This window comes from Cryptosporidium ubiquitum (genome assembly GCF_001865345.1).
Source record: "Cryptosporidium ubiquitum isolate 39726 chromosome Unknown contig_6, whole genome shotgun sequence".
In the NCBI taxonomy this organism is placed as follows: Eukaryota; Apicomplexa; class Conoidasida; order Eucoccidiorida; family Cryptosporidiidae; genus Cryptosporidium; species Cryptosporidium ubiquitum.
In genome coordinates, this window is record NW_021639807.1 from 52983 (window position 1) to 79460 (window position 26478).

Consider the following 26478-nt stretch of genomic DNA (forward strand, 5'->3'; position numbering starts at 1 on the left):
AAATTAAAAATAGTTTTAAAAATAATTTAATAAATTGGTCAGTGAAAATTATATTCCCCTTAAAAGTTATTATGCATAAACACGATTATTCATCTTTAGGAGTCACTGAATGGTAAATAAGAGAATATACTGAGGAGAAATTATACGGAAAAGATAAATTTCCACAGCAAATTTGTCTTATTTCAAGGCATTTATTCCATTCTAGATTGGATTCAGAAACACGCCCCAAATGAGACAAAGCAATAGCTTTAGTAGAGTATAGATTGGATATTTCAATATTAGATTGGTTCTGAAATACCGAAAGATGGGAATTGATCATTTTTGAAACAAAATAATCAACGGAATTCCAGTCTTTAACTATGACTTTCCAGAAAGTGAGTAACTTATAGCACCTATAGAGTAAGTGATTTAATGGATGGGGTAACAGGGATTTGGAATCTGGAAGATGGTATCTTTGAATCAAATTAGTGATTAGCCTGATTGCTCCCGGAAGATCATATTTCTGATTATTTAAGGCCTCAGCTTCCTGTATAGTATCGAGAAATTCGTTGTTAATACTAGTAACTTCTGATCCATAATAAATCTCACCACATGAATTACATGTATATGATTCAGTTAACTGAGAAATTAAGTAGTCTTGATCATCAATAATAGATGTGATATTCTCCGGTTTATTTAAGTTGGAAATAGATTCTGATTGGAGTATTGGGATGTTGTTGCTTTTATAGTCGAAATCACTGATGTTAAAGCATTTGGAACAAACAAATCCCTGAAGAAATGAATCCTTACTGCTCTGAAAAAAAGCTATACACCTTTCACATTGGCATATAAAGTGCTTGGTTTTTAATAAACTTTTGATCCTGTTCCTCCTGGTATCATATAGCTCAACATAATTAATAGTAATTTCTTCATCCTTTAAAATCTTCCTATTAGCTTTTAAATCAATTATCATCGAGGATTGGCCAATAGCTGGGTTCGCTCCAATAAAGTCACAGTTTGGATCACAACTGTGATTAAATAGGCTAGAATATGAAAAAAGTCCCCACCCTAGAATACTTGGATTTAATAAAGAATTACACAATTCCAAAGAATTACTTGGAGTCTTCTGTAGTAAGCTTACTAATTCTGACACTGAGCCGGTCTCTTCATGGAATTTCAAAGGAAATTTAGGAATTCCAAAGCTATTACTATCTATAATACATAAAACTTTAACTAATAACTTCCTTGTGATGATATCCTTGCATTCCAACTTGTCGATTTCAACCTGTAGTTTTGGAATTTTTAGGATTTCAAGTGCTAGCTCTTGATAAACTTCCTTAGTCTCTTCCAAAAACTTCTCTTGATTGTCTATTAAAGAATTAATTTGGTTTATATTTGATGTTAAGTACTCTTTATTATGCTCATTTTGGTCTTTATTTTGTTCAGAAAGCTCAAGTATTAATTTGATAACAAATCTAGTTAAAAGACGAGATCTGTCAAAGGATACCCCTACTTTATTAGAAATCATCCTCAAAGTATCCAATTTTAGCATTCTACATTCAAAGTCATGAATTGCTCTGAACTCCTCCATACACCTTTTTGAACAAAACTTAATTTTTTTACATTCCTGACACACAAAAATGTTTTCAGAACACGAATCTGATAATCCTAAATAATTAAAACATGCATCACATATTTCTTCCATATTATCACTAAATAATATTCTGCAATAAGCTTCTTCTTTTAGTATGCTTTCTCCCATCTGTATTTCCTCCTTAGCCACAATACTTCTTCCTTTCCTCTTGTCTTCTCTTATTTCGATCTTTTCTGGTAAGTTCCACATTTGAAAATTACAAAAATGAATTCTAATTAATTATTCTTGTTTTAATATATTTTTCAAAGTTTTAAAGCCAAATCTAAATTGTATGTTTGGCGCCAAAACTAGAAATAGTTATATTCGGTACCCGTGATTTCATGCAGTACTGGTACAAATTTTTGAGAATTAAAAAGATCCGAGAAATTAGCCTTAAATTAAAGGTATAAATTATTTGTCTAATTAATCCTTAAACCCCACTAAATTGAAATTCCTAATTATAATTCGTCGTGTTTGATGGATTTTTCCATCATTTCGATTTGTTCTTGCGTAGGAAATTCATCACTAAACTGTTCAAAATCTGAGAAAACTGTAACAACAAAATCAGTAGCATTAGCCGGATCTATGAATGAAATCTCATTAGTGTCAACACTTGTTGAGTTAATCATATAATCTTTAATATTGAAGTAGCTGATTTCTTCAGCATCAAAGTGTATAGGATTACTTGAATTATGTCTATTAAAGAAAATGATTGATGGAATAGAATTTGAATAAAACTCATCTTTGGGAAGGTCATTCTCACTGATATCAAAAGATCCAAACTTGATCTTGGACTCAGAATTCCCAAAAGAAATTGCATCATGTAATTTTCTAATAATCTCCTCAGTGTCTATACAAGGTTGGCAAAATGGAGTAACTAAAATAATTAGCCAGTCATTCTTCTTATCTTCCAAGACCATTGAATTAAAGTTATTTCCAACAATCTTAACTACTGACTCATTCTCATAATAAACAGGTATTGGCTCGGATCTTAACTTTGGTTCAATCTTATTAGATTCAATATCATGAAGGAATTTTTTAATCGTGGAATACTCTATTGGGGTATTTGGCGGTAATAAATAAGGTCTGGATTTAGCTACAGCTACTGTTGGAAGCATCTCAGGTTCTACTAATAAGACTGTATTTAAATGAGAAGAATGCTCTGATGTATCTAACCAAACTACTCTGTAATTCTGTGAAAATTCTTGTGAAATTTGAGTAAATAATGTTACATAAGGCTTTATACTTTCCTCTCCTTTACCAGGTTCCATTGGGACAAGCAACCAAATTAGATCATACTCTATTTCCGAATATTTGACGTAGTTTTTAGAAGAGATTTCTCCAAATAATGGAATCTGATTAGCTTTTACAAAATCCCAAACTTCTTTTTTTGTATTTAAAGACCCACGGAAAGGTATGGCATTCTCATATCTTCTTAAACAAACAATCCAAGAGTCAGAGTCATTATTCTTTGAATCATTTTTAATTGAATCTAACTCCACTCCAGACTGAAAAACTTGAATAAAATTTTCTTTAGATAATCCAACCTTTATTTCCTCCTTCAAAATTTGGTAGAATTTACCTGAAGCCCTATTGTAGTTTGCAACATCAATAAATATATCTTGCTCAGTGCTGTTCTTATTACCATAAAATATATATATAACATCATTCTTAAGTAATAAATTCTCAAGTCTTTCCTTGCTAATCATAATCTTCTCTAATGAAGAAACTGGAAATACTACCTGATTTTTTAACCATTCTATGATCTCATTTTCTTCTCTTCCTCCATAATATTCTTCTGGTATCTTATTTCTAAAAAACTTCAAAGCAGGATAATCATTTATTTGATACTTTTCTAATGTTTTAATATTCCTCTCTCCATTAATCTTTGCCACATTAACTTTAATATTTGCTAATTCTTCACTGAGTTTCTCTAATCTTTCTATTATTGTCACACATGCTGCACAGTCATCTGTATAAAAAATCACTAAACTGTGTTCATTCTTTGTAATAAATTCATTAAAATTATCCTTATTTAATTCTGTCAAATTCCCTCCTTGAACTATTGACAAATACAAGAAAAACAAAACTATATTTAATGTTAACAAGATCCTACAACTCATTTTTGTTCTTAAAATGCTGAAAATAAATAAATTATGCTACTTGAACAAAATATTCTACTTCTGCGTTATCTTGCACTTTTCTTTAATTATATTTTCCTTCTCAAATCTGTAAAGTCTTTCAAATTCACTATTATTTTTTATTATTATTTTTTATTTATTTATTTATTATATTCATGTTTAATGAATTCCCCCCTAGTAACAATTTTGCTGGCAAATGGCGCCACCTACCAGTGGGGGTATCGGTACCGGTCATTCAAGTCTGCGCGCCAAACACTGGCTTCTTGGCGGTAAATTTTTGTTTGGTAGAAAAGAATAAAGTTTATGCCCATAACAAATTAGAAGCGCCGGTATTGGGCCGCTGGCGGTAAGTATACAGAAATGCATTTCAGCCAAAACAGAACAATTAAACAAAAAAATACAAAGAAAAAAAAGTAAAAAAATAAGCGAAATTAGAGTAGTCTGAATTGAGTTCGTTAATCTATGATTCAACGTCTCGAGAATTGGACTTAATTAGATATAAAAATAATCCGAGGACATTTTTACTCCACGTGCCGGCCGACCCATTTTCAAGTTGAAAAAAAAAATTCCAACGAATTTCTGTTAGGTGGCGTTAGTTATTTCAACTAATACTTCTAAGAATACATTCAAAAGAATGTAAAGGCATCTCAGACCTTCCCATCCACTTATGAAAAGCATAGTAAAGTAACGTTCTATATAAATAAAACATTATCTATACCCCACTTATTGTCTATGGAGAATCTCGAGCTTAATTTCGCCTATAACTACTTTAAAAAAAAAGTCAGTTCATGAATATAACATAAATAAATTCCATATGAAATGTAAATTTAGATATAATAATCAAAAGCTTTATTTCGATTTCTTCATTCTTTAAGCAAAACTCCGTCTGTAGAATAGTAATAAAAAGATCTAATTAAATTAAGTTAAAAATCTTTCCAGCTTGTTTAAATGATTAATGATACTTTCCATTTCCTCCTAATTTAAGTAAATGTAACTGCATTTCTATATCTCATGGATTGTTATGGCGTCAATAATATATACCAAAATGTAGAACCCTGTGATTGACATAAACTCTACGGTAAAAAAGAGCAATGGCACCCGAGATTCGTTACTTTTCGATGAAGTTTGATCCAATAAAATAGTAAAATAATCCCAAATATTGGTCTTCGGTATCATCGGTATCAATTTTTAAAAGTCCTAATTAAAAGTATAAATACCATGATTTCATGTATATATTATGTATATTGGTCATGATGGGGAAGGAGATATTCTAGAATCTGGTGTTTAATGTTCATACGGTTGCTATATTAATGTAATATTGATGTCAAAGTTTAAATTTCCATAAGAGATTAAATTTAGCAGCAAAAATGAAGTTATATGATTAACATTTACTCAAGTATAAAGAAAATTGTCAGGTTTGCAGACATAAAGTTCCTCCACATAAAAATAAATTCAGTGGATTGACAGATTTTTTGCACGCTTAACTACTTGAAGTAGGTCATCATTCATTTTAATTATACTTGAAAGAAAGTAAATTCATATAACGTGGAATAAATGCTGTTACATGGAATAATCAATTTTTGCTTATAATATAGAAATAATGCTCGGTACCGCTTGAGAATTAATAACTCCAATGAGAATAAACCCAAACGATAAAAAAACTCTTTTTCTACACAAATTTTCAGTGGAAGGAGAAGAATAGAGTTGTTTGATCTTCATTGCAATATTCCAATTACACCAGACTTATCACAATATATACGTAAACATCTCTCCCCCTTTAACAATAACCAATAATTGCACCATATTCCATATCCATTTTCTAGAATCAAGATATCTAATATTAAAACTCCAATATTCAAGAGGAAAGGAAAAAAAATACCAATAACCAAAAATACCAAACTTACCTCTTATATTCTATAAATATATATCTCTTAAACCACAATATTTATAGATGGAAAAAAATGGCGTGGTTCTTAAATTAACTAATTCTGAAGTATTAATTGTCCACAATTCCCATTTTAGTAGTATATCTTTTGTGAGAAAAGGAAAAAATTAACAAAAGTTGTTCCCTCAGAGTTAAAAAGCTCGATATTATTTAATATTCTCGTCACTTATGATCTGAATTGGATTTCAAAATCATCATTGGGACCAAATCTGCACGAAGTTTTCTATAGTTGAATGCTCATCCACCTATTCCATATATAAGGAGTTTCAGTTATGTATCCAATTATACCTTAAAATGAGAGATAAGCATTTTAAAATGAAATACATAATACGAAACTGAAATCGTACATAATTATTTTATTCCCCAGGTCTCTTAATATATCCTTTTATTTCTCTTTTCAAAATTTATTTATTTATTTTATTATTTCTCAAATTAATATTATTATCACTTGTAGAAAAACCGCCTAAAACTTTGTCTCCATTTGGCGGGTTTGTTTGGGCGGTAACTTCTAATTATTTATTTAAGCATTAAAAATTGAAAAGCCTTTGTAAAACTTGGTTAAAGGGTTGGAAACAACAAATCACTGATTCATCACAATTAGTTTTTTGTTGTTTGAATAGATTTATTTCATGTTCTGCGTAGTTTAGGTTGCAAATTGTGGGGCTAGGGCAGGGTTCTGGTATGGTATCCACTTCACTATAGTTAGAAATTTCTGAGAAGTTATCCCTGATTCCTTTGATATAACCTTCAACGGTTGACTTTATACTATTAATTGTGGAATTTTCTAATTGGTACCTTACCAGATACGGAAGAGAGCTGGTATTTTCTAATTCACATTCCAAGTCAAACTGCGTTTTTGCCTCTTGTATTTCTACTATTCTAATTAGAATTTTTATCATGATTTCCTTTTCAAATATGGTGAACACAACGTTAATTAAAATATGGATGAATGAGTGATCTTTAGGAAACGAAATCTGGTGTTTTTCTGTGAATGAGACCCATATGTCCAAAATTCCTGTTGAAATTTTTCTCCTGTATTGTATGTCCCTTGATGCTCCTTGCTCGAGGTGGAATTCTGATTTATGATTATTTTGATTTTCGCTTTGACCATTCCACTCGCTTATGTTCAATTCAAATGTCTCTTTTGGGTCCAAGACATACTTACCATAGAACGAATTGCTGGTTAGTATTTTTGCCAACTCTATTGCCGTAATTGAAACAATACAACCTGGGAATATGTTGGGCAAAGGTGCAACTTCTGAAATTGACTTCTCCGTGATATCTGCTCTTCTGCTTACTGGCATGTTAGCATTGTATAGAGAAAAACTACGAATTTTTTGATTTACTTTATTGTCCATTTTCTTTAATTTGCTTAGAGCATTCTTTCTTTCGTTATAAATCTTATATGCCTTCAGAATGCACTCTTCATTATCTCCCAAAATATAACTTACCCCAGTTTTTGTTACTATTTTCATATCTCTTCCTTCATTTTGCAATTCAATTTCTGTAATATGTTCAAAAGGAAGCACAATCCACTCTCCTCTGGAGACTTTTGAATTATCAGCATTAAATGAAGTAGCAAAAGCTGTAGCTGCACTAGGCGCTAGGATTCTAGATATATTCAGACTGCTTCTGCTTACTAAATGCAACACCATAAGTTGCTTTTCCATGAATATTACGTCGCACTTATAGGACCCCAGCCCCACTCCACTAGTACGAAGAGTGCATTTGTAAAATCCGTTCAGTTCGTAAATCTGGTTAAACATAGAAGAGTCCCCAGCTAAAACATCTTCCTCCTTTTCAATCTTATCTTCTGTGTCACAATTTGAATGATTTCCGGAATTCTCCGAATTTATTCCTTTAAGGTTTTTGGCCAGTTTTTCTAACCACCAGCTCATTTAACTCCTAAATTCTTTTCTCTTAAGCTTCAGCTCAACTTTTATTTTCTCTTTAAATTATCAAATTTTCATAAATTACCTATTATTAGAGAATTTTCTGACATTGCATGCAATTTTCTGAAATTTCATTAATTTTATTTTGGAGCCTTTTGACATGGCTCCACCAAATCCCAGTTTGGGGGGGGGGGCACTAATATATCGAAATTTGACTTGTTAAAAAACCTTGAAATTCCCGTAAAACTCGACTCTTCAAATCAAATCTTTTGGTTAATTAATTAATCACGATTTTTCTAAGGATTTAATCACTTTTGCTTTTTAGCAAATAATGAAGAGTTACCCATTTTAAATGGCATCCCTCGGAATTTTTATTTGCTACTAAGCCTTTGGAGTACTGGACAAAAATTGATTTTTTTGAATTTAAAAAGCATTCATATAATTCTGTTTATCCATCTCCAAAAACCCTTTCAAAATTAAGAAAGCAAACCTCATAATACTGTTCTGCTTTGATGTACCCAAAAATAATTAATAATAAACTTTTAGACCCCGTAATACTGTTAATTGATTGGTACATTTACATTTTTTCAAACCCAATATTTCTATCTTTAACTGTTTTTCTGGCTTTTATTGTTCTGGGAGATTTTATTACAAGAAAAAATACCACAAAAAAAAGTTTATATGACTCCTCAAATGCTCATCAGAATGTGGGTCAGAATTTTAAAATCTTAAAGAAAATTAGTGATCCAACCAAAATCACCTTTGGATGTTGCTGGAGATATGAATCAAAAAAAAGAATACACGGGAGGATGTTTGTAAATGATAGATCAATTACATTTTTTTCACCAATCTCCATTACTTATGAGGACGAGGAAATTATCTCAAAATACTCATCATTCCCAGGCATGCTTATTTCAGACGTTACCAGAATCACTTTGGAATATACCCAAATCTCAAGGATGATAAGAAGAGGTGGGAACAAAGTTTTAAGAGGAAGTGTAACTTTTGAGATTTATAATAATAGTGATATTCCTTTGGAATTAATGTTTTGTCATTTTTTCCATACAAAATTTGTGTATGACTTACTTTCTAAGTTATGCACTTTAAGCTGCAGTAGAATTCATGAAACCATTCTGGGAGACAAAAATAATGATTTGAGTAATATTGTTCAAGAAAAGTCGAATTCAATTGAAAATTTGGAAACTCTTGGGCAATTGGACCAGCAGACTGAGTCTATAATTCCAAATGAACCTTGCAATTTTCTCTTGTATAATATCCAAGATAAGATATCTATAAATAGTAACTGTGATTTAGATCAACAAAATGTATATGGAATTCTGGCCAAAAAAGCAAGTAATGACTTTGAAGAATTTATTAATGAATATGACTTTAACTCCATCCCAACATCATCTTTGTCAAATGTTTTTCCCTGTGTTATTATACCTTTAAAAGTCCAGAAAATTTTCTCAATTCTTTCAAACCATAGCCTGGACAGTTCAAAAAATGTTTACCTTAAATATTTGGAACTTTCTGGGGCATCAAATATTCAAATAGAATCTAGGCCTTGCAATGGAGATTTTATGCTTCACTTTACATATACATATGAAAAGTCTTTGAACATAGCAGGTGGTTTTGGAATTGGGTGGCTTTCTAAAAATGTGATGAATATAAAGTGTCAGGAGGACTTAAAGCTTTATAATCTTGGCAATGAGGTTGGTATTTTGCTTTGTGTTGATGTTAATTCTACAGGTATTCCTGAAAATGATGCCTTTACTGTGAATATAAGGCACAGGTTTACGCCTTTTAAAACCATTTCAAATATTCAGAGTTCAGCCAGCTTGGAGAATGACATAAATAATAAGCCAGAGGACGAAAAAAATAACTTTGTTCAACTTGACATTGAATGTGATGTCACTTTTTATAGATTTTCTTTTTTTAAAAGTCCTGTTGTTCAAAATGCAATTGAGCAGACTAGAAAAGGTCTTGATCTTATAAGATCCTCCTGGAAAATGCATTACTGAATTAACATAATAATTTGATAAATTAATTTTAATAAGTTTTTAACAAATTCCTGGATTTAACAAGAAGCTGATTTATTTTTAATTGATCACGCTGAATATAGAAATTACATTTATATATAATGTGAATAATATTTGAATTATATTTAATAGGGGTTTAGTAATATTCTCATTACTTCTTAAATCATTTTTTTAATTTCTAAAATATGTTTGATCTCATCTTTTCTCCTACTTTAGTAGTAACTTTTATTCACTTATTCACTTTCTTCATTAATTATCATACTTTTCAATATTTGTCTTAAATCCAACTTTTTTGTTGTGGACTTTCTATACCTATTTTTCTCCATCTGTTTTTTTTCAGATAATAATTTGATGCTGTTTTGTACTTTCTTTTTTTCTCTTTCAATTTCTTCCTTTAACCCAAATAAGACTTTCTTTCCAATAGATAATTTACCTTGTTCTTGCCCATCTGTATTTTTATCCTTTTCCAAATTCTCCCTCTTAAGCTTTGTCTTTTCCTTATTAATTTTCTCACCAATGATTTGTAAATCTGTCATATACTTTTTTTTCAAATTTAAATAGTCATTTTCTATTTGAATTCGATTTGCTTCAACTTTTAAGGTAAGTTCCTTCCTTTTTTGAGCAAATATGTTAATTTTCTTATCCCAAATATTCTCAATATGGCTTTTAATTAATAAAAAGTAAGTTTCCAATTTCTTTTGGCACTTCTCGTAGAGCCCTTTACTAGTTGTTTCTAATTTTGCCAACGCATTCTCGAGTTGTTTATTCTCATCTAATTTAACGTTTGAAATACAAAGTTCAGATGGTAATCCACAATAACTTTCACTCTGATTATTACTTTCATTATTGTCGTTCTCTTTCATCTTAACTATAAAACTGTAATTAGTTACCGTAATATTATCATCAAAAGTTGTATCTGGACTATAAATAGAATCTTCTATGGACATTTTACCAACAGAGTTGAAAGACTTTAAAGAGTAATCACAGAATCCTCTTTTTTTTGATTTCCCCACTATGTCTTCAATTATCTCAGTTCCAGTTATGCATGATAAGTTATCACAGAGATCTGCTGAATTCAATGAGCTAAAACCTTTATTTTCACCTTCTGTGACTTGCTCAAGTATTTTATTTATTCCGGAAAATATTACTGACTTACTCTCTTCCGTATCGTAATTTTCTGTTTTATCAAAATAAACTTCTGGAGATTTCTTTCCTTCCAAACAATATAAATTTTCAGCTACCTCCTTTATTTTTGACCTTGACTTTTGTTTCACTTTATTCTTTTTTTTATTATTTAACCCAATATTAATGATTCTTGGAGTTTTCTCTTCATTATCATTAGAATCTTGCAAAATTTGATCAGAGTTTGTTCCTTTAATTTCTGAAATCCACATATTCAATAATTTATCTGATCTAGAATCAGATGAATACTTTCTTTTTTTCATTTCAATTTCTTCATATTCCTTGAATTCGTCAAAACTACCCAAAATTGGGTAATCGTTATCAAGAACTGCTATTTCTATGGGAACAATTGACCTAATCTCCCCGTCATTCTCTTCAATTTGTTTGGTTTTTCCTTTTTCTATGATCATCTTATTCTTCTCCTCTTCATCTTTGTCTTTTTCGTCTCTTGCTTTAATTCTTGTTGGGCAAGTAGTATCGTTTTCCATAGTTATACTCTTCAACTTTTCTTTATCTATACTATCCTCAAAAGCTTTTGGAGCTTCTACTTTCTTTATTACGGGAGTAAATACCTCATTCTTTTTTTTATTTCCTTTTTTTGGAGGTTCTTTATTTTCCTTGAATTCAACACTCACTTCTGGATTTGAATTCTTCTTCTCTGGACTTTTTCTTCCAAAAACTATGTCTCGTACAGTATTGTAACTAATTCTTTCATGAGCTACACCTATCTTCAGTTCATTATACTCCTTGTTAAATCTGCCTCTTTTTAGCCCAGATGCTCTTTTATTTGTTTGGTCTAAAGTTGATATTGGGAAATTAACTTTCTTTTCTTCTTTTCCATCATGATTATCTTTAAAACCATTAAATGTATCCACATTATTCTCTAAAAAGCGATTTTCAGCTAAATTCAATTTTGAAACACCTTCTATTTCATTATGTTTGGCCTTTATTATATTCTTTTCTTGTTCTTTTTCGTTATTCGTTTGCTTTTTTCTCTTAATTTCTTCTTTCTTCTCAATTTTCTTTCTTAACTCATATTCCTTTTTTCTCCTAAGTTCCTCTTCCTTTGCCTTTTTAAGCTCTTCTTCCTTCTTTTTCTTAAGTTCTTCTTCCTCCATTTTCTTTCTCAGTTCCTCTTCTTTTTTTCTCCTAAGTTCTTCCTCTTTTGCTATTTTAAGCTCTTCTTCCTTCTTTTTCTTAAGTTCTTCTTCTTCCATTTTCTTTCTCAGTTCCTCTTCCTTTTTTCTTTTTAGTTCTTCCTCTTTTGCTATTTTAAGGTCTTCTTCCTTCTTTCTCTTAAGTTCTTCTTCTTTCATTTTCTTTCTCAGTTCCTCTTCCTTCTTTCTTTTTAGTTCTTCTTCCATTTTCTTTCTCAACTCTTCTTTCTCTTTCATGAGCTCTTCATTTTCTTTATTCTTTCTTAATTCTTCCTCTTCTTTTTTTCCCAAATTTTCTTCGTTGATTGTCTTCTCTTCATCCATCCCTTTTCCCTTAGTCTCTACCTTCTTTCCTTTTTTAAGGTTTATAAACTTTTTAGAAGTAGCCTTTACCATTTTATTTGCCTTTTCCTCCTTGTCTTTACATGACTGGACTTCTTTGTTGGTTCTTTCCTTTTTTTTTAACCCTCTTGTTGTCTTTACATTGTTACATTCAAGTTTGTGTGAATCCTTACTATTCTCATCTAATACAGAACCCAAAACTTTAAAATTATTTAGATTTGATCTTTTCTCCTTATTCTCTTCTTCTAATTCAAGCCTTCCATTTTCTTTTCCAATTTTAATATCTATCTCATTTTCATTTAAAGTCTTACTCATTACTTTTAATTTAGGGTTCTTAGATGTCCGAATACACTTATTTCCTTTATTATCAACCCTATTTCCTTCTAAATCATAGTCTTTAAAATTATCAATGACTTTATTGTTTAAATTTCTTTCATCTTTTTTGGCTTCTAATTTTACTTTCTTATCTGTTTCTTTACTTTTATCTATTAATTTAGCATTAGAAATATTCATAGTATCTTCTTGAGCCTCTTTCTCAGTAAGATCTAAATCAGGTTCTGAGCTTTCAGAAGAACTCTCAGAGCTCATTATCTCCTGAGTAAGCTTCTTCTGTTCATTGATTAATCCAATTATTATTACATCCGCCTTGCTCTTTTTTTTTTGAGATTCTGAAGTATTCGAATCTAATCTTATATTCTCTTTTTCCAATTCTTTAATTACCAAACTACTACTCCTCTTATCAGAATCTGCCTGATTACACTCTTTAGATGAAACAAAGCTAACCCTTTTCCCATTATTATCAACTTGATCATATAAATTGTTTTTGTTTGAGGTTGTTTTTGATGTAGCAATTGACATCTTAACATTCTCAAAATTTCGATATTTATTCTCAACACTTTCTAAAATAATATTATTTTGATCCATTTTATTCAATTCTTTAATTGAAACCATTCTGGAATCCACTATTGAAACTTTTTTTGAAGGTGTTTCTATATGTTTCATCCCTTGAATCTTTTCGATCTTACTTGCCTTAAATATACCCATTATTTGATATGCTTGCTCTTCATCAATATTTAATGATACTTTAAGTATTTCATTCTTCATTTTGGGATTACTTTGTAAATTCTCAATATTAGTTGAAAAGATACCTGTCCAGCTTTGCCTTATTTCCAGAATTTCACTAAAAACCACATTTATGTGAAGATTATTCTTATCATCATCGTATACAACAGATTGAATAGTCCAATAAGGTATTTCAGCTGTTGAAACAAATGGCTTTAAATCTTTTTCCTCTGTGTTCCCCATCTCATTTGAATATCTGGATTGATTACTTTGGAATTCCTCTTCATCTATATCACTGTGAAATACAATACTAAATGCACATATATCAATTACTGTTACCAATTTTATTTCTAAACCCTGCATCTGAATTAATACCCCAGACAATGACCAAATATTTTTTCCATTTCCGTTGCAAGTTTTGTTCCATGGAGTTAATAATCCCCTAAAAGAGAAATCAAAGTTCTCCGTTCCAATATATCTAATCTGTATTAAACCTTCTGGCCATGATGATCTAAATATTTCAATAAAGCTATATTCTTCATTATCTCCTTGAGAGTAACCCCTTACATAGTTTGATTTTTTTAAAACCCTCCAAATCAATTCCCCCAATATAAGCTGTAAATCAAAATCTGGACATGACAAAAATCTTTTTACACACATTTCCATAAATGAAGAAGGCAAATAACAGTTAGATTTCTGAATGCTTGAAATCTGCTGTATCATTGTATAGGTTTCTGCTGCATATCTACTTGAAAGTATAAAACTATGACCAATATATAAATACTCTAAAACTCCATTGCAATTTGACCTTTTTGGTTCAATCATTGTTAACAGTTCAAATAAGCTATGGATATACTTTTCAAGCATTACCTTATCTTTCATAAAAAACGGAGTCTGGTCATTAATGTACCTTGTTCCAGCCTCCTCTATATCCATCTTACTGATTTCCAAATAATATTCATCCACCCATGACATAAAAAACCCTGTAATATTTCTTAATAATGTAGCAAATTCCAATTCTACAACTTGATTTTTCTGAGATACGGATACTATTGAATAGTACACATTCATGAGGACCTTAATATTTTTTTCATCAACATCATTATATTTCAAACTTTTATACTGTATCAATGTCCACACAAATCTTAAACAACTATTACAACAAGACCAATTGTTATCTTTTAAAGAATCTTTTAAAATCTCAAAAATTTTTCTTTTTAAGCTTTTACCTATCTTTATTGGCTCATTTCCCTCTTCTCTTTCTAGAATTTCAACTATTCCATCTTCTATAACAACCCATAAATCCTCATTTCCCTTTACTTTCTCAAGCTTTTTTTCAAGCTCCAGCTGCCAACCCATTGGTTTCAACGGCCATATATTTAATTCTATTATTTCTTTTCCTTTCCTCTTTATCTCAGATTTACCACTTTACTCCCTTTTTTACTAGTCAATTTTGTTTTTTACCTATTTCTCCCCTCACCATTATTCTGTAATTTTTCCAATTGCATGCATGCAATTGGCATTTACTTTTTGCATACCGGTGTGTAAACATGCAAATATTAAAAAAATAAAATAAATAGAAAAATGTTTTTAATAAAAAAGTAAAAACTTTTAACCAACAATTTTGTATAATTAACAAGTAAAAATAGTTTTGTATAATTACCACTATATTGTATGGGATTTTAACAAAACAGATTAAAAAGAGATTAATTAGCAAGTATAATATATTTTATTAGGCAAAGATTCTATTTATTAATTATAATAAATGCCAGCTGGGTGTATTCAAATTCATTGATCACATTATTAAAATAATTTTTTTTTTAACGAGACTTTTTATTTCCTCCCATGTGAATAGATGCATAACCTGTCGGTGGAGCATCATCAATAGGGGCCATTAAATGTTCAACATCGGATTCTGAAATTAGGAGTTAATAATAATTAGTTTATAAAAAAATTAATCAATCATTTGATTAGACTTACCTAGAATTGCGAGTTTTTCGGAATCAGTCAACATTGAGCCACCTGCCATATCTTCGCTTGCAGAACCTAAGGATTCAGAAGTAAATTAGTTAAATTTAATTTATCAAATACTGAAACCACTTCAAAAACTTACCATCAATCTCTGCAGGAATTTCAACACTATCTTCCTCGCTCTCTTCACCTTGTGGTACAGTCATAGCATTTTGTGCTGCCATTGCTTGCTTTTGTATAATCTGAGAAACAGGTTTTCCATTAATAGTAAGGAACGGTTTGCCTTGATTACTATCCTTGATTACAATATCAATTCCAGAAGGTTTTAGCTCTCCAACATTGCTCCCAGCAAGCACATTTTGCTTCTTTGAAATTGCTGGTAATTTACCACTTTTAACTCCAGTTTTTTCACATAAAACCATTTCTGTGATTGCATTCATCCAAGTATTCCTCGTATTTCTGTTCTTTGTACATATATTGTAGCCTATTCCTTTGTCACTCCTGATCCCAAAACATACATCCGAAATACTATCTAATGGTAATAATATAGATGTTGATGATAAAGTTACGATGGGTAATTTTCCACGAAATAATTGAAAATTTCCTTCGTGAATAATACCTGAAACTCTTTCCAAAGCATCTGGATCTCCTGGAATTAGCTGTCTGTCTAGTAATCCTTTTAGTCCTTCCCCACATTGACCAATTTGCTCATCCTTTACAGTCAAAAGTGAGCTTCTAATTGTTCCTACCAATGATTCAATGTCACTCATTGTGTACCCTTTATTCACTAGCTGGTTAAATACGGATTCAGACAATCCGAGGCGGCTTTTTGCTCCTTTAACTAATGCAATGGATGCAAGGAATAATGCTACTATTGAAATTCTCGCCATATTACCAATTTTTTCAATCAAAAATTAATTAAAAAAATTAATTATAATTCAATAAAATATTTAAATTCCTATTTTTCTTCCTAATTTACCCATAAAATTTATCTAAAATTAAATAAATGTAAACTGCAATTATCCAATACCGGCATTTATGCAAGTCATTTTGCCAATTACGTATTTAATTTTGCATGAATATTTGCATACATGCGCATGCACGTTCAAATAATTTTTTCCACATGAAAATAAAATTTAAATTAAAAAAATCACTCGGAATAGAGTAAAATTAGCGACTTAAGTAAGCCATAGACTATTTATGGTGTATGGAGCAAAGAGTATTTGAAAGGGGGAAAAGAAAAATTCAAGGTCGGGGATTTTAAGGTTAAAAAAAAAGAATATCGTTTAAATATTTTATTTTAATTTAATAGAAAAATAATAACAAAATAAACCAAGCTTTATTTGATTGTTTACTACCATTTTTATTATTTTTCAAAAAAGCATGGAAATACAGCTATCAGGAATAAGGTTAAGGTTCACATAAAAAGATATTTTTTCCCCTTCAAATCAATTGGTAAAGATGCCAGCAAGGATTCAAATTTTCTTATTGACTTTGTTTTTTATTGAATTATTTAACCATTCAATATCACAGTTCACAACAAACTTGAAGATAATTGAGTCAAAGTCTGTTTGTTTAGATTCAGATATTTATGATCCAGAAACGGATATGTGTTTGGCAAAAGTCAATGCAGTAAGTAAAAGTTGTCCCAAGAATTGCCAGAAGTTCGGTCATCTTTGTAAATGCATAGATGAAATATCAATACAATCAATATGCCCAAGTGAATATGTTCTTTTTCCAAATATGAAAAAGTGTATTAAAGTAGAAAAGCTTTCACCTTCAATAGAATGTGGAAGAGGGTTAAAATGGTCAGAAAGTAAAAACATATGTGTTGGAGTAAAGTTATCAGCACCGGAATTAACATGTACTAAAGAAAATTCAATGTTGATTAATGGAGTTTGTTTGACTTATAGTAAGAAAAGTATTCAAAATGTTTGTGAAGATGGATTTACTATTAGGGAAAAAAGCGTATCAGAAAAATTACAAATTTCACAAACGATAAAATTAAATACAAGAGGAATGAAAACCGGAAATCAAAATAATGATGAATTAAAAGCAAGTACAAGTTATTGTGTAAGAGAAATGAGCTCACCTTATACCTTAGAATGCCCTACAGGCTTTGTTTTGGACAGAGAAAGATCTTCATGTATTGCTCAAATTTTTAGTGATCCAGAACCTAAATGTTTGCCTGGTTTTGAATTTGATAATAAATCTGAAACATGCGTAAATAAATCATTAGAAGATTCCTCCAGCAAGATATGCCCAAAAGATTATTTGCTTGAAGGTTTTCAGTGCGTCCAATCATCTTTTGTTAGCCCTGAGCCACGCTGCAGAGAAGGTTTTATTTTTAGTGTTGAAGATGCAGCATGCATTAAAGTATTACGTGAACCTCCATCATATAGATGCCCCTCTGACTTATATATCTTTGATGGAAAGCAATGCGAATTAAGAAAAACAGAAAAACCTACAATAATGTGTGGAAATGGCACTATTTTGGATGAGAAAGCACAAAAATGTATCAAAATAAATGTAATGCCAGCAAAAATGGTTTGTTCTGGAGGAAGACAGTATGATGAGGACAAAAAAAAATGTTATGTAATTCAGGTTCAAGAGTCTACCAAAGTTTGTTCAAATGAAGAGAAATATGATGCACAAAAGGACAAATGCATCAAATTAGAAGAGAAGAAACCGGTTAAAGGTTGCCCTTATGGCTTTAATTTAAATGAGTTAGAACAAATTTGCGTTCAAGAAAATTTTGAGGAGCCAAAACTATCTTGTAAAGCTCCTTTCTCCTTAGTTGGGGGGGACTGCTTGTATAATGCTGAAGTTAAACCTGAATATGTCTGCCCTGAAAATTTTGAATATAGTGAACAAAATTCTCAGTGCCTAATGCAAAGTACTGTGCAACCTGAAAATGGATGTCCCGAAGATTATAACGAATATATTGACAAATGTATCAAACAAATAGAAAAAAACCCAGTCAGTGTGTGCCCTACAAATTCAAAGTTAAATACGATTACAAATGAATGTTTTATTTCCAAAAAACCTTTAAAAGAGTGTCCTGCAGGCTTTAAACCAACTAACGATTCTGCCAATCAATGTATTCAAGTATTAAATCAAAATAAATTACAATCTCAAGTTATTGAAAATACCTACAATGGTAATAGTAGACATCATGCTGGCCATCATCCAGCTTTCTATGGGGATTACTATAGTCATCCCAATATAAGAAACTTCGGAGATGTTAGTAACGACCAAACAAAAACAATTCAATTATCAAATCCCAATAGAAGAATAGGAGACTCAAGTTTAAATGCTTATCCTCAAAACATTAAAACTGCACCCAAACCTAGAAGATGATAATCGTGACATTAATTAATAAAAAATGAAGTTGGCGCCAACTACTTTTATATAATGAATGCCAATTAGTAATTGTTACATTGAAGTTAAAATTGTAAACATAAAGAGATATTGTTTTTCAATTTCAGATTAAGGATATATTGGTGTATCCGCAGATTTAATGAATATAATTCCATGAGAGGTTAATAATGCTTAAAAAGTTAGTATCTGGGAATGAAGAGCAACCTGCAAACAAGACTCTATATTGCAAGAATTTGAATGATAAAATCAACAAAAAAGATCTAAAGATTTTATTGTTTGAACTTTTTATTCAGTTCGGCATTATTGAAAAGATTACAATAAGGGGAGGAAGTCCTTATAGAGGCCAGGCATTCATTTTGTTTCAAGATTTAAATAGTGCAATTAATGCAAAGAACAGTATTAATGGTATGTATATACTAGGAAAACCAATAAATATAGAATATGCAAAAACAAACTCAATTTTGAATCCTGGATTATCAGAAAATAAGAGTTCAGGATATATATTGGGACCAAAAATGCCAGAAAGCAAGTAAAATAGAATACAGAAACAAAAAAAATACATTAGAAATGCAACACAAATTATTCTTTGGTAAACATAAACCCTTTTCAAAATAATACATTTTGGCTCTTATTGCCGAATATTCTCACCTAAATTCTCGACGCTTTCTGTATCAACTTTGGCAATTTTGCGAAGGACTCCTTTGACTGAATCTAATTCGTTAGTAGATCCAAAGCCTCTTTCTCCTCTACTAGTCTCATCCAATTCATTAACAATACTAAAATTAATTTTCTCACCATTGAAAGAAACAATTTGGAAGTATCTCTCACCCCTTTTAACTTGGAAGTCAAAGTCCTTAATGTTGTCAACTGGTGCAATAAGTTCTCCTCTATATCCTGCATCAATTAATCCAATAGAGTTACAAAGCCTGATTGGCGACTTTGAAATGGAGGATCTTGAAAATAAAAGGTAACTAACTGGTTTTCCGTCTTCATTATGTGCTGCAGCCTTAAATCCAAGTTTAATGTACGCAGTTTCTCCTGCTTTAATTACCTGGTCTTCAATAATAAAAAGGTCCAGTCCCGAATCACCATCATGAAAGGTGGTGTGGTTCTTGTAAAGTTCTTCAGCAGTAGGGTTTAAAGGTAACAAAGATAGGTGCATACTTACTAAAATGTATTAATAAAAAATGTTTATTCGATTATTTAATGAATATTTGAAAAAAATAAATCCTTAAATTTGATAATTAGAGTTTTATATAATTTTTCCAAAGGGAAGATATTTACTTAATATTTTTCTATAATTAGTATATCTCTCCTATCTTTTTTAAACATTTAAACAGTATAGTTTTGGCGGTAAACCCCCGCGTATGTTATTCCTTGTGGGGAGTATACGTTAGCATGAAAAATAGTGGGTGTTAAATAAAAAAGAAGTAAATGAAAAAATATAAATTTTTAAAATTCAAAATGGATTCTATAGTATGAGACGAAAATAAAGCTTCTAGATTCGTGAACATTAGTACTAGTTGGGTTTAGGGACCAACGACAACAGTATTAGTGGTAGTAACGAAGTCATTGCAATTGTTATAAGAAGAGTATTACATATCGTTCTTAATGTTTCGAATGAGAACCTTGGTAAGACTTTCCTTTGAGTTGAAGTTTATTTCATTACATTGTGACTCAACATATTTGGAAACCAGAATAACTGGGAGAGGGTTTGGAGGGTCCACTTTCTTGATTGATTCTGTATCAATAGGTAAGGGGGTCTCACCCTTAAGTTTTCTCTGTTCATTTTCAATTCTCCTCCTTTCTGCCATTTGCTTGATAAGATATTGTTGTTTGTTATAGTCTCTATATCCTTTATAGAGTTTCTCTTGTTCAATTGATAAAACATCGATAGATTCTGCAAGGTTTAATAGGGCTTTGTCATTTATGTCAAGGGATGTCTTTGTGTTTATGGACAATTCGGAATAGTCAATGGTGGATTGGAGTACATCTGATGTCATCCAATCAAGTAGAAAAGCTTCAGAAAGTACCGGGTATTTAATATAAATAGGAACTTCAACAAGGATGTCTTCAAAACTAGCATTCTTAAATATGTGGAAGTTATCTTCATCGTCTTTAAGCCTGTTTGCATATTCAGAGTTCAAAGTAAAAGCTTTGAAGGCATTTTTCTTTCCTTGAATAAGTAAATCTGGATCGATACTTAAAAGAATGGCGTTCTTACTCTCAATGTTATTATAGTAAGATAATAATGTAGAGACGATTCCGTAATCTTGGAAGTCATCCAAACGTATAAGCTGGTACCATCCAAGTACAAAACAATCTGAGCGTATTTCATGCATAAGCTCAACCATTGCAGCCTGGTATTTATCAACTTCCTCAACAAGACGCTCTTCTAAATCCAATTTCTCTGATTTGTCCAACTTTCCTCCACTATAGTTAGACATTAGAGACGGGAGCAAATCTTCTCTTGTTGGAAGTTGAAAAGATGTTGTAATTTCAAGCTTGTTACCGTATTCCATACCAAGTAATTGGCCAGTAGCATTCATTTGTGAATAGTTCTCTGTGCAATGTTTAATAATCCTCAATATAGCAGAAATGTCTGCCTCCACTGATGAAACTGTTGTTTTAGTAGATAAATGTTTATAGTGAGACGGCCCTCCTGTATTTCCCATGGTATTTCCACTGCTAAAACCATAATGCTGATGATGTCCAGCCCCTGATGTCAACGAACCTTGTGAAAGTTGTTGTCCTCCTGACTGTGACTGAAAATATCCAGATCCTTTTCCTCCTGAGGTGCTTGAGGACACAGTCGGTTGTTGAGTCTCTTCTTTTAAATCCTTCTCCTCAGTTTGCCTGCTAATTCCCCAACCTACATGCTTCGTTGTTTGAGTGGTTCCTTCCATTGAATTGGAACTTAACCCTATAAGGCCGTCTTTTCCCATCATCTTGACAAATTCTTGCTCCTGGAACCGTAATTATGACTATTTTATGCTAGATTCTATACAAATATTAAGGTTTTAAAAATTAAAACCTCCTCGTCAATTTATTATCTCTTCCCCCTTTTATCAGTCATATAGTCAATTAAAACAATAACAGGCATTTTGGCGCCATGGCGCCACAGTTCGAGACGAGTATATTAATCACTATACCGGCCAGTTTACATGATAATTTGGATGGAAAAAAGTAGAAACGAATAAAAGAAGTTATAAGTAAATTAAAATGGAATAATCCTATTCGATAGATTAGTATTTGTGTATTGGTATAATTGGATGACAAAAAAACTAGGTATTGAATAGAATGGACTGTAGGCATGCAGGAAGATCAACTTCGACATTGCCATATAAATATTCATTAAAAAAGCATCCATTGAATATCTGTTTGTTTAGACTCAGGTTTTTATAAAGGTGATTTTTTGTAGAAATCCTCTTCAGTGTGAGATGAGAGGAGTCTAGCTGGTTAAAGAAGTATAGCGAAATTTGTGTTAGCATTATAATATCTTTGTTATGAGAATGTTTTGCTGTCTGAATTAGGTTAAGGATTTCAGACTTGAGCGTCCACCAATTTTTATAACCTTTCTCTGAATTTGAGTCGACTTGTTCTAGGTAACAGTTTGGATGGTACTGTTGAATAATGTGATTTGAAATTGAAAAGCAGAGAGAAAAGTTGTCGATAATGTTAATGTCAATGTTTCCATTTAATGAATTGTTTTTTCTTAGAATACTAAAAGTTTCAAGAACTTTACTCAAAATGGAGCTTAAGATGACCTCTCTAATATAACAAGGAGAGCAACACTGTTTTCTTTTTTGTTGATTGTTTTCATTAAGCTCTGATATGTCATTTTCTATGTTACAATCTGCCAAGGATATGAGGAGATCAGATAGTGCAGGGCGTGATAACCATGTTAAAACATTATCGTCCTTCCAATTGCAGTTTATCAGTGTATTTGCAATTTCTCTACAAATTTGGAACATTACCATACGAATATTAGGAAAATGTGCATATTTTGTGATCATATCAAACATAGCTATTACAAATGGCGGAAACAGACTTTTTTTCTCAAGCCACAAAGTTTGATTTACATTATTTTCATAAGAAACTTCTTTTGGAATAATATAATTTTGAGGTTTGTGAGAGCTTTCAATATTTTTATTGATAAGTATTGAAATATTTTCTGGTCTACACATTTCAGTTATCGATTTAAATGCCCTAATCAAAATTTCAAAGTCATCCAAATCTATACAACCTGTTGAAATGGCCTCCCTGATCTCCTGTATATCTGGAATTTGGTTTATCAGAAAATGAAAGTTATTTTCTTTATTCAAATCAAAATCTATCGTACTAAGAGAACTTCTCGAGTTAATAGTCCCCAAGATTCCGGATTCTATTGATTCCTTTGCAAATTTTCTATCATCTTCATTAAATAGCTCTTTTGAATCCTGAATTACCGAAGTTAGTACTGCGATAAAGTCCACTATAGAATCTTCATTTTCTTCAAACAGGCTTAAGTTCCTACCAGTAGTACTCATTTAGCCGAGAAAATACTATTTCCCATCTATTCAGTATGAATTTGTGAGAATTTTGTTCTCTTTAACCTTATTTTGATTAATTAATTGATATAAGAAAGTCAGCCACGTTTGGCGGGAATGTTGTGCATGCATACATACATGCATAGTTTGGACTAGGTGGGATATATGACTTTTTTTAGGCTTTTAATAATTATTTGGTGAATTATTTTAGAGGTTTTTTGTGGGGTATCTGGATCATGTGAAACAATGTGTACTGGCCAGTTTACAATGTTATTCACAGTATTGGCAATAATTTCATCTTGAAGAGTTTGTAAAGAATGCCTTGTTTCAGGTTTTGTTCGAGTTTTATTCATATCTACTTTAAGCAAAATAGGCACAAAAAGTAAGTTAATTGAATCTTTATTGTTGGCTGGAAGGTAATATAATGGGAAACCACTATTTTCAATATCTTCTCCTTCCCTACTTATTATCGGAGCTGGAAAAAGACCACTAGAATAGAGTTCAAAGATGTATGGTAAGAATAGATTATGTCCACACAAAATAATAGATTTTCCTTGTTTGACTGCCTTTTCAATGTCAACTTGAATTCCTTTAAAAATTTCTCTGGAGTCAATTAAGTAGTTCGAAAAACTAAGATTTTCATTTTCTGGTTTATCATTTATCCTACCATGGTAAATTCTCAATGTTTCTTTAACAGTATTTGTAGATACAACATTTGGAATATTCAAATAATATGATAGATCAATTATCACGGAGGATTTATTTGAGCTTTGAACTCCAAAAATAAGAGGAATAATTGCAAGTTTTGATATAAAAATCTCTTTCATAACTTTAACTTCTTCACTGATATCTCTGTTTATTATCAGTAATGTATTCTTTACTAGCATATCCAAGAATTCATCTTGGCACTCATCAATGCCATACTCTGAAAGAGTATCTAAGATTTTATCTATTTGATCGCTATCGTATATCTGACACGTAATAAGCAACCTCCTAATGTTAAACTTATTTAAAGTTAACATATTACCCACTTTACTACAGGCTGGGTAATTTAAAACTTAAATCAGTTTATATGCTTTCGTCTATCTAAATCAACACACTTAATATCGCTTTCCTTTTGTCAACCATGGTCTAAAAAGTCTTAAAAATGCTTATGTTTGTGTGTGTGTGTAAATATATTACCTATATATACTCAAAAATAAGTTTAAACCCTGTTTTAGTATTGATTAAAATCTTATTTACCAGAAAATATTCACTGATCTTACTTTATCTTAGCATACTGAAAAGCGAATACAAACACCACCTCAAGAAATTCCTAGTTCAAATGTTAAACTTCTACCTTTTGCAGTTATTCCCTGTTTTACTTCTTTTATTTATTTTTTTCATTCTGCATTTTAAGATATTATTAGTCTTATACCGGTACCGCTTAGTAGAATTTGGCGCCAACTGGTTTTTTTTTTTTTACTTTAAAGAAAAAAAGAAAATAAACTAAAAAAAGAATTAAAACCAGCCAAGGAAGACGAAAGAGAGAATCGTTCTTACTCTGAAGTCTGTATGGAACATATCAACTTGAGGGGAGGTTTGGACGAGAAGGTGAATGGCGAGGGACATTCCAGAGGAGAATTATATTTAACATTAGATGAGCTACGTTGGGTACAATTACATGTAGGCCCTGAATTTGGGTTTATTTTATCTCCAGCCATTCCTAAAACTCAGAAACAGAAAAAAAGCAAAACAAAATCAGAAATAGAACACGAAGATAAATGTCTAACAAGGTCTGGAGTTTCTGTTTCAAACAAAAGACAAAGAACTGGTTCTTTATCTGGAAAAAGTGCTTCTGGTTCTATTCTTTATATTCCTGAAGATAAAGGAAACTGTGCAAGTAGTGAAGTTAGTTTTGAAGGGAAAACCACAAGACAGAGTAGTGGTAATAGAGCATCTATGAGCCACGATGCCACATCAAGAGATTATATTGGTGCTAGTAATATTGGGCCAGGTTCTACTAATGTTGCAGTTAATATGAAAAATATAAAGATGATTGATTTTAAAACCTTTTCCTTGGCACTTTTAGACAAGTTAAGTAAGATTCCTGGCTCCAGATGGTTTTTACAGCCTGTAGATCCAGAACTCGATGGAGTCCCAGACTACTTTGATATCATTGAAAACCCTATGGATTTCCAGACTATTCATGAAAAGTTGATTCAAAATATGTACAAGAATCCTTTTGGTTGGCAACTGGATATGAGATTGGTCTTCTATAATGCTTTAAAATATCACAAGCAGGGTAATACTGTGAGAGATGATGCTCTTTCTTTAGCAATTGAGTTCGAAAACAAATGCAAAGAAATCAAAGAAGTGAATCCTTATTATTATACTATTTTACAAGATAAACAAGAGTCTTTGCCTATTTCACAGTTAGAATATGCTGATACTTTGTTGGATAAGCTTGGTACTTTTGATTCAAACACATTAATTAGAATTTATTCTTTATTATTTGACTCCAGTAAGGAGAGTCAGGATTTTATTGATGACTCCCAACCTACCCCAGAAATGATCTTGGATAGGCTTAGATTCAAACCTAAAATAATTCGTGAACAAATTGTATTATTAATCGATTCAATTATTCAAATTGAAAATAAGTACCAAAAAATTGGTCAAAATGCCAAAGATGAGGAGATTGCTAACAAAACTAATTTTCTTAATGATGATGTAGCAATGACTCCAAGCAGTGATGGGAGTAGTTCTGAGGATGCTCAACTTTCTAAAGATCCAGATATTGATGATGAGTTTGATGGCAGTGAAGAATTTGTAAGAATACAAACTGAGAATTCAAATCCACAGCATGATATTCCAATTAATTCAGATACTAATAGCAATGATGATGAACATGAAGACATTTATAGCAACTCCATTCATGGTAAGGAAATTCTTAACTCTTCTTTTACTTCTAATACCTTTCCAATCCCTCCACAAGAGTCTGCTTGGGGTGAATGGAAGGCAAAGGTTATTCATAATAGTACTCTAACTCAGAGAGAAAATGCTCCCAAGAAGTCAAAGAGAGAGAGAGAGGCTGAACAGGCTGATGCTGAAATTTGAAACCTACTTAATTAAATAAACTATAACTTGATCATATAATGCTATTAAACTGAATTCAGTGAATAAAGAATTATTATTTTTATAAATAGTTCAATTTCTTATATTTTTATTATCTAACTATATTAAGCA

At 31.2% G+C, this 26478-nt stretch overlaps 13 protein-coding genes across 13 annotated transcripts; 4 read left to right on the forward strand and 9 right to left on the reverse strand.

Annotated features, from left to right (window-relative positions):
• Positions 1–85: 85 nt before the first annotated feature.
• On the reverse strand, positions 86–1822 carry cubi_03181 (uncharacterized protein; the record flags this gene model as incomplete). Its single annotated transcript, XM_029020194.1, has 1 exon — positions 86–1822. One exon carries the CDS (start codon positions 1820–1822, stop codon positions 86–88), a length of 1737 nt encoding a protein of 578 aa, XP_028876201.1.
• Positions 1823–2070: 248 nt separating this feature from the next.
• Positions 2071–3735, reverse strand: cubi_03182 (protein disulfide isomerase precursor; the record flags this gene model as incomplete). Its single annotated transcript, XM_029020195.1, has 1 exon — positions 2071–3735. One exon carries the CDS (start codon positions 3733–3735, stop codon positions 2071–2073), a length of 1665 nt encoding a protein of 554 aa, XP_028876202.1.
• A 2490-nt stretch (positions 3736–6225) lies between these two features.
• cubi_03183 (uncharacterized protein) lies at positions 6226–7596 on the reverse strand (the record flags this gene model as incomplete). The annotated part of the gene is made up of 1 exon (XM_029020196.1): positions 6226–7596. The coding sequence occupies one exon, from the start codon at positions 7594–7596 to the stop codon at positions 6226–6228; it is 1371 nt and encodes a 456-aa protein (XP_028876203.1).
• Positions 7597–8102: 506 nt separating this feature from the next.
• cubi_03184 (uncharacterized protein) lies at positions 8103–9611 on the forward strand (the record flags this gene model as incomplete). Its single annotated transcript, XM_029020197.1, has 1 exon — positions 8103–9611. The coding sequence occupies one exon, from the start codon at positions 8103–8105 to the stop codon at positions 9609–9611; it is 1509 nt and encodes a 502-aa protein (XP_028876204.1).
• A 251-nt stretch (positions 9612–9862) lies between these two features.
• On the reverse strand, positions 9863–14731 carry cubi_03185 (uncharacterized protein; the record flags this gene model as incomplete). Its single annotated transcript, XM_029020198.1, has 1 exon — positions 9863–14731. One exon carries the CDS (start codon positions 14729–14731, stop codon positions 9863–9865), a length of 4869 nt encoding a protein of 1622 aa, XP_028876205.1.
• A 461-nt stretch (positions 14732–15192) lies between these two features.
• cubi_03186 (uncharacterized protein) lies at positions 15193–16233 on the reverse strand (the record flags this gene model as incomplete). The annotated part of the gene is made up of 3 exons (XM_029020199.1): positions 15193–15287; positions 15353–15418; positions 15486–16233. 3 exons carry the CDS (start codon positions 16231–16233, stop codon positions 15193–15195), a joined length of 909 nt encoding a protein of 302 aa, XP_028876206.1.
• Positions 16234–16804: 571 nt separating this feature from the next.
• On the forward strand, positions 16805–18703 carry cubi_03187 (oocyst wall protein 5 precursor; the record flags this gene model as incomplete). The annotated part of the gene is made up of 1 exon (XM_029020200.1): positions 16805–18703. One exon carries the CDS (start codon positions 16805–16807, stop codon positions 18701–18703), a length of 1899 nt encoding a protein of 632 aa, XP_028876207.1.
• A 188-nt stretch (positions 18704–18891) lies between these two features.
• cubi_03188 (U1 small nuclear ribonucleoprotein with RRM domain) lies at positions 18892–19257 on the forward strand (the record flags this gene model as incomplete). Its single annotated transcript, XM_029020201.1, has 1 exon — positions 18892–19257. The coding sequence occupies one exon, from the start codon at positions 18892–18894 to the stop codon at positions 19255–19257; it is 366 nt and encodes a 121-aa protein (XP_028876208.1).
• A 95-nt stretch (positions 19258–19352) lies between these two features.
• Positions 19353–19886, reverse strand: cubi_03189 (uncharacterized protein; the record flags this gene model as incomplete). Its single annotated transcript, XM_029020202.1, has 1 exon — positions 19353–19886. One exon carries the CDS (start codon positions 19884–19886, stop codon positions 19353–19355), a length of 534 nt encoding a protein of 177 aa, XP_028876209.1.
• Positions 19887–20319: 433 nt separating this feature from the next.
• cubi_03190 (translation initiation factor IF-3 subunit 3) lies at positions 20320–21672 on the reverse strand (the record flags this gene model as incomplete). Its single annotated transcript, XM_029020203.1, has 1 exon — positions 20320–21672. The coding sequence occupies one exon, from the start codon at positions 21670–21672 to the stop codon at positions 20320–20322; it is 1353 nt and encodes a 450-aa protein (XP_028876210.1).
• A 336-nt stretch (positions 21673–22008) lies between these two features.
• On the reverse strand, positions 22009–23253 carry cubi_03191 (uncharacterized protein; the record flags this gene model as incomplete). The annotated part of the gene is made up of 1 exon (XM_029020204.1): positions 22009–23253. One exon carries the CDS (start codon positions 23251–23253, stop codon positions 22009–22011), a length of 1245 nt encoding a protein of 414 aa, XP_028876211.1.
• Positions 23254–23405: 152 nt separating this feature from the next.
• cubi_03192 (2-phosphoglycerate kinase) lies at positions 23406–24275 on the reverse strand (the record flags this gene model as incomplete). The annotated part of the gene is made up of 1 exon (XM_029020205.1): positions 23406–24275. One exon carries the CDS (start codon positions 24273–24275, stop codon positions 23406–23408), a length of 870 nt encoding a protein of 289 aa, XP_028876212.1.
• Positions 24276–24807: 532 nt separating this feature from the next.
• cubi_03193 (bromodomain protein) lies at positions 24808–26349 on the forward strand (the record flags this gene model as incomplete). The annotated part of the gene is made up of 1 exon (XM_029020206.1): positions 24808–26349. The coding sequence occupies one exon, from the start codon at positions 24808–24810 to the stop codon at positions 26347–26349; it is 1542 nt and encodes a 513-aa protein (XP_028876213.1).
• Between the last annotated feature and the right edge of the window lie 129 nt (positions 26350–26478).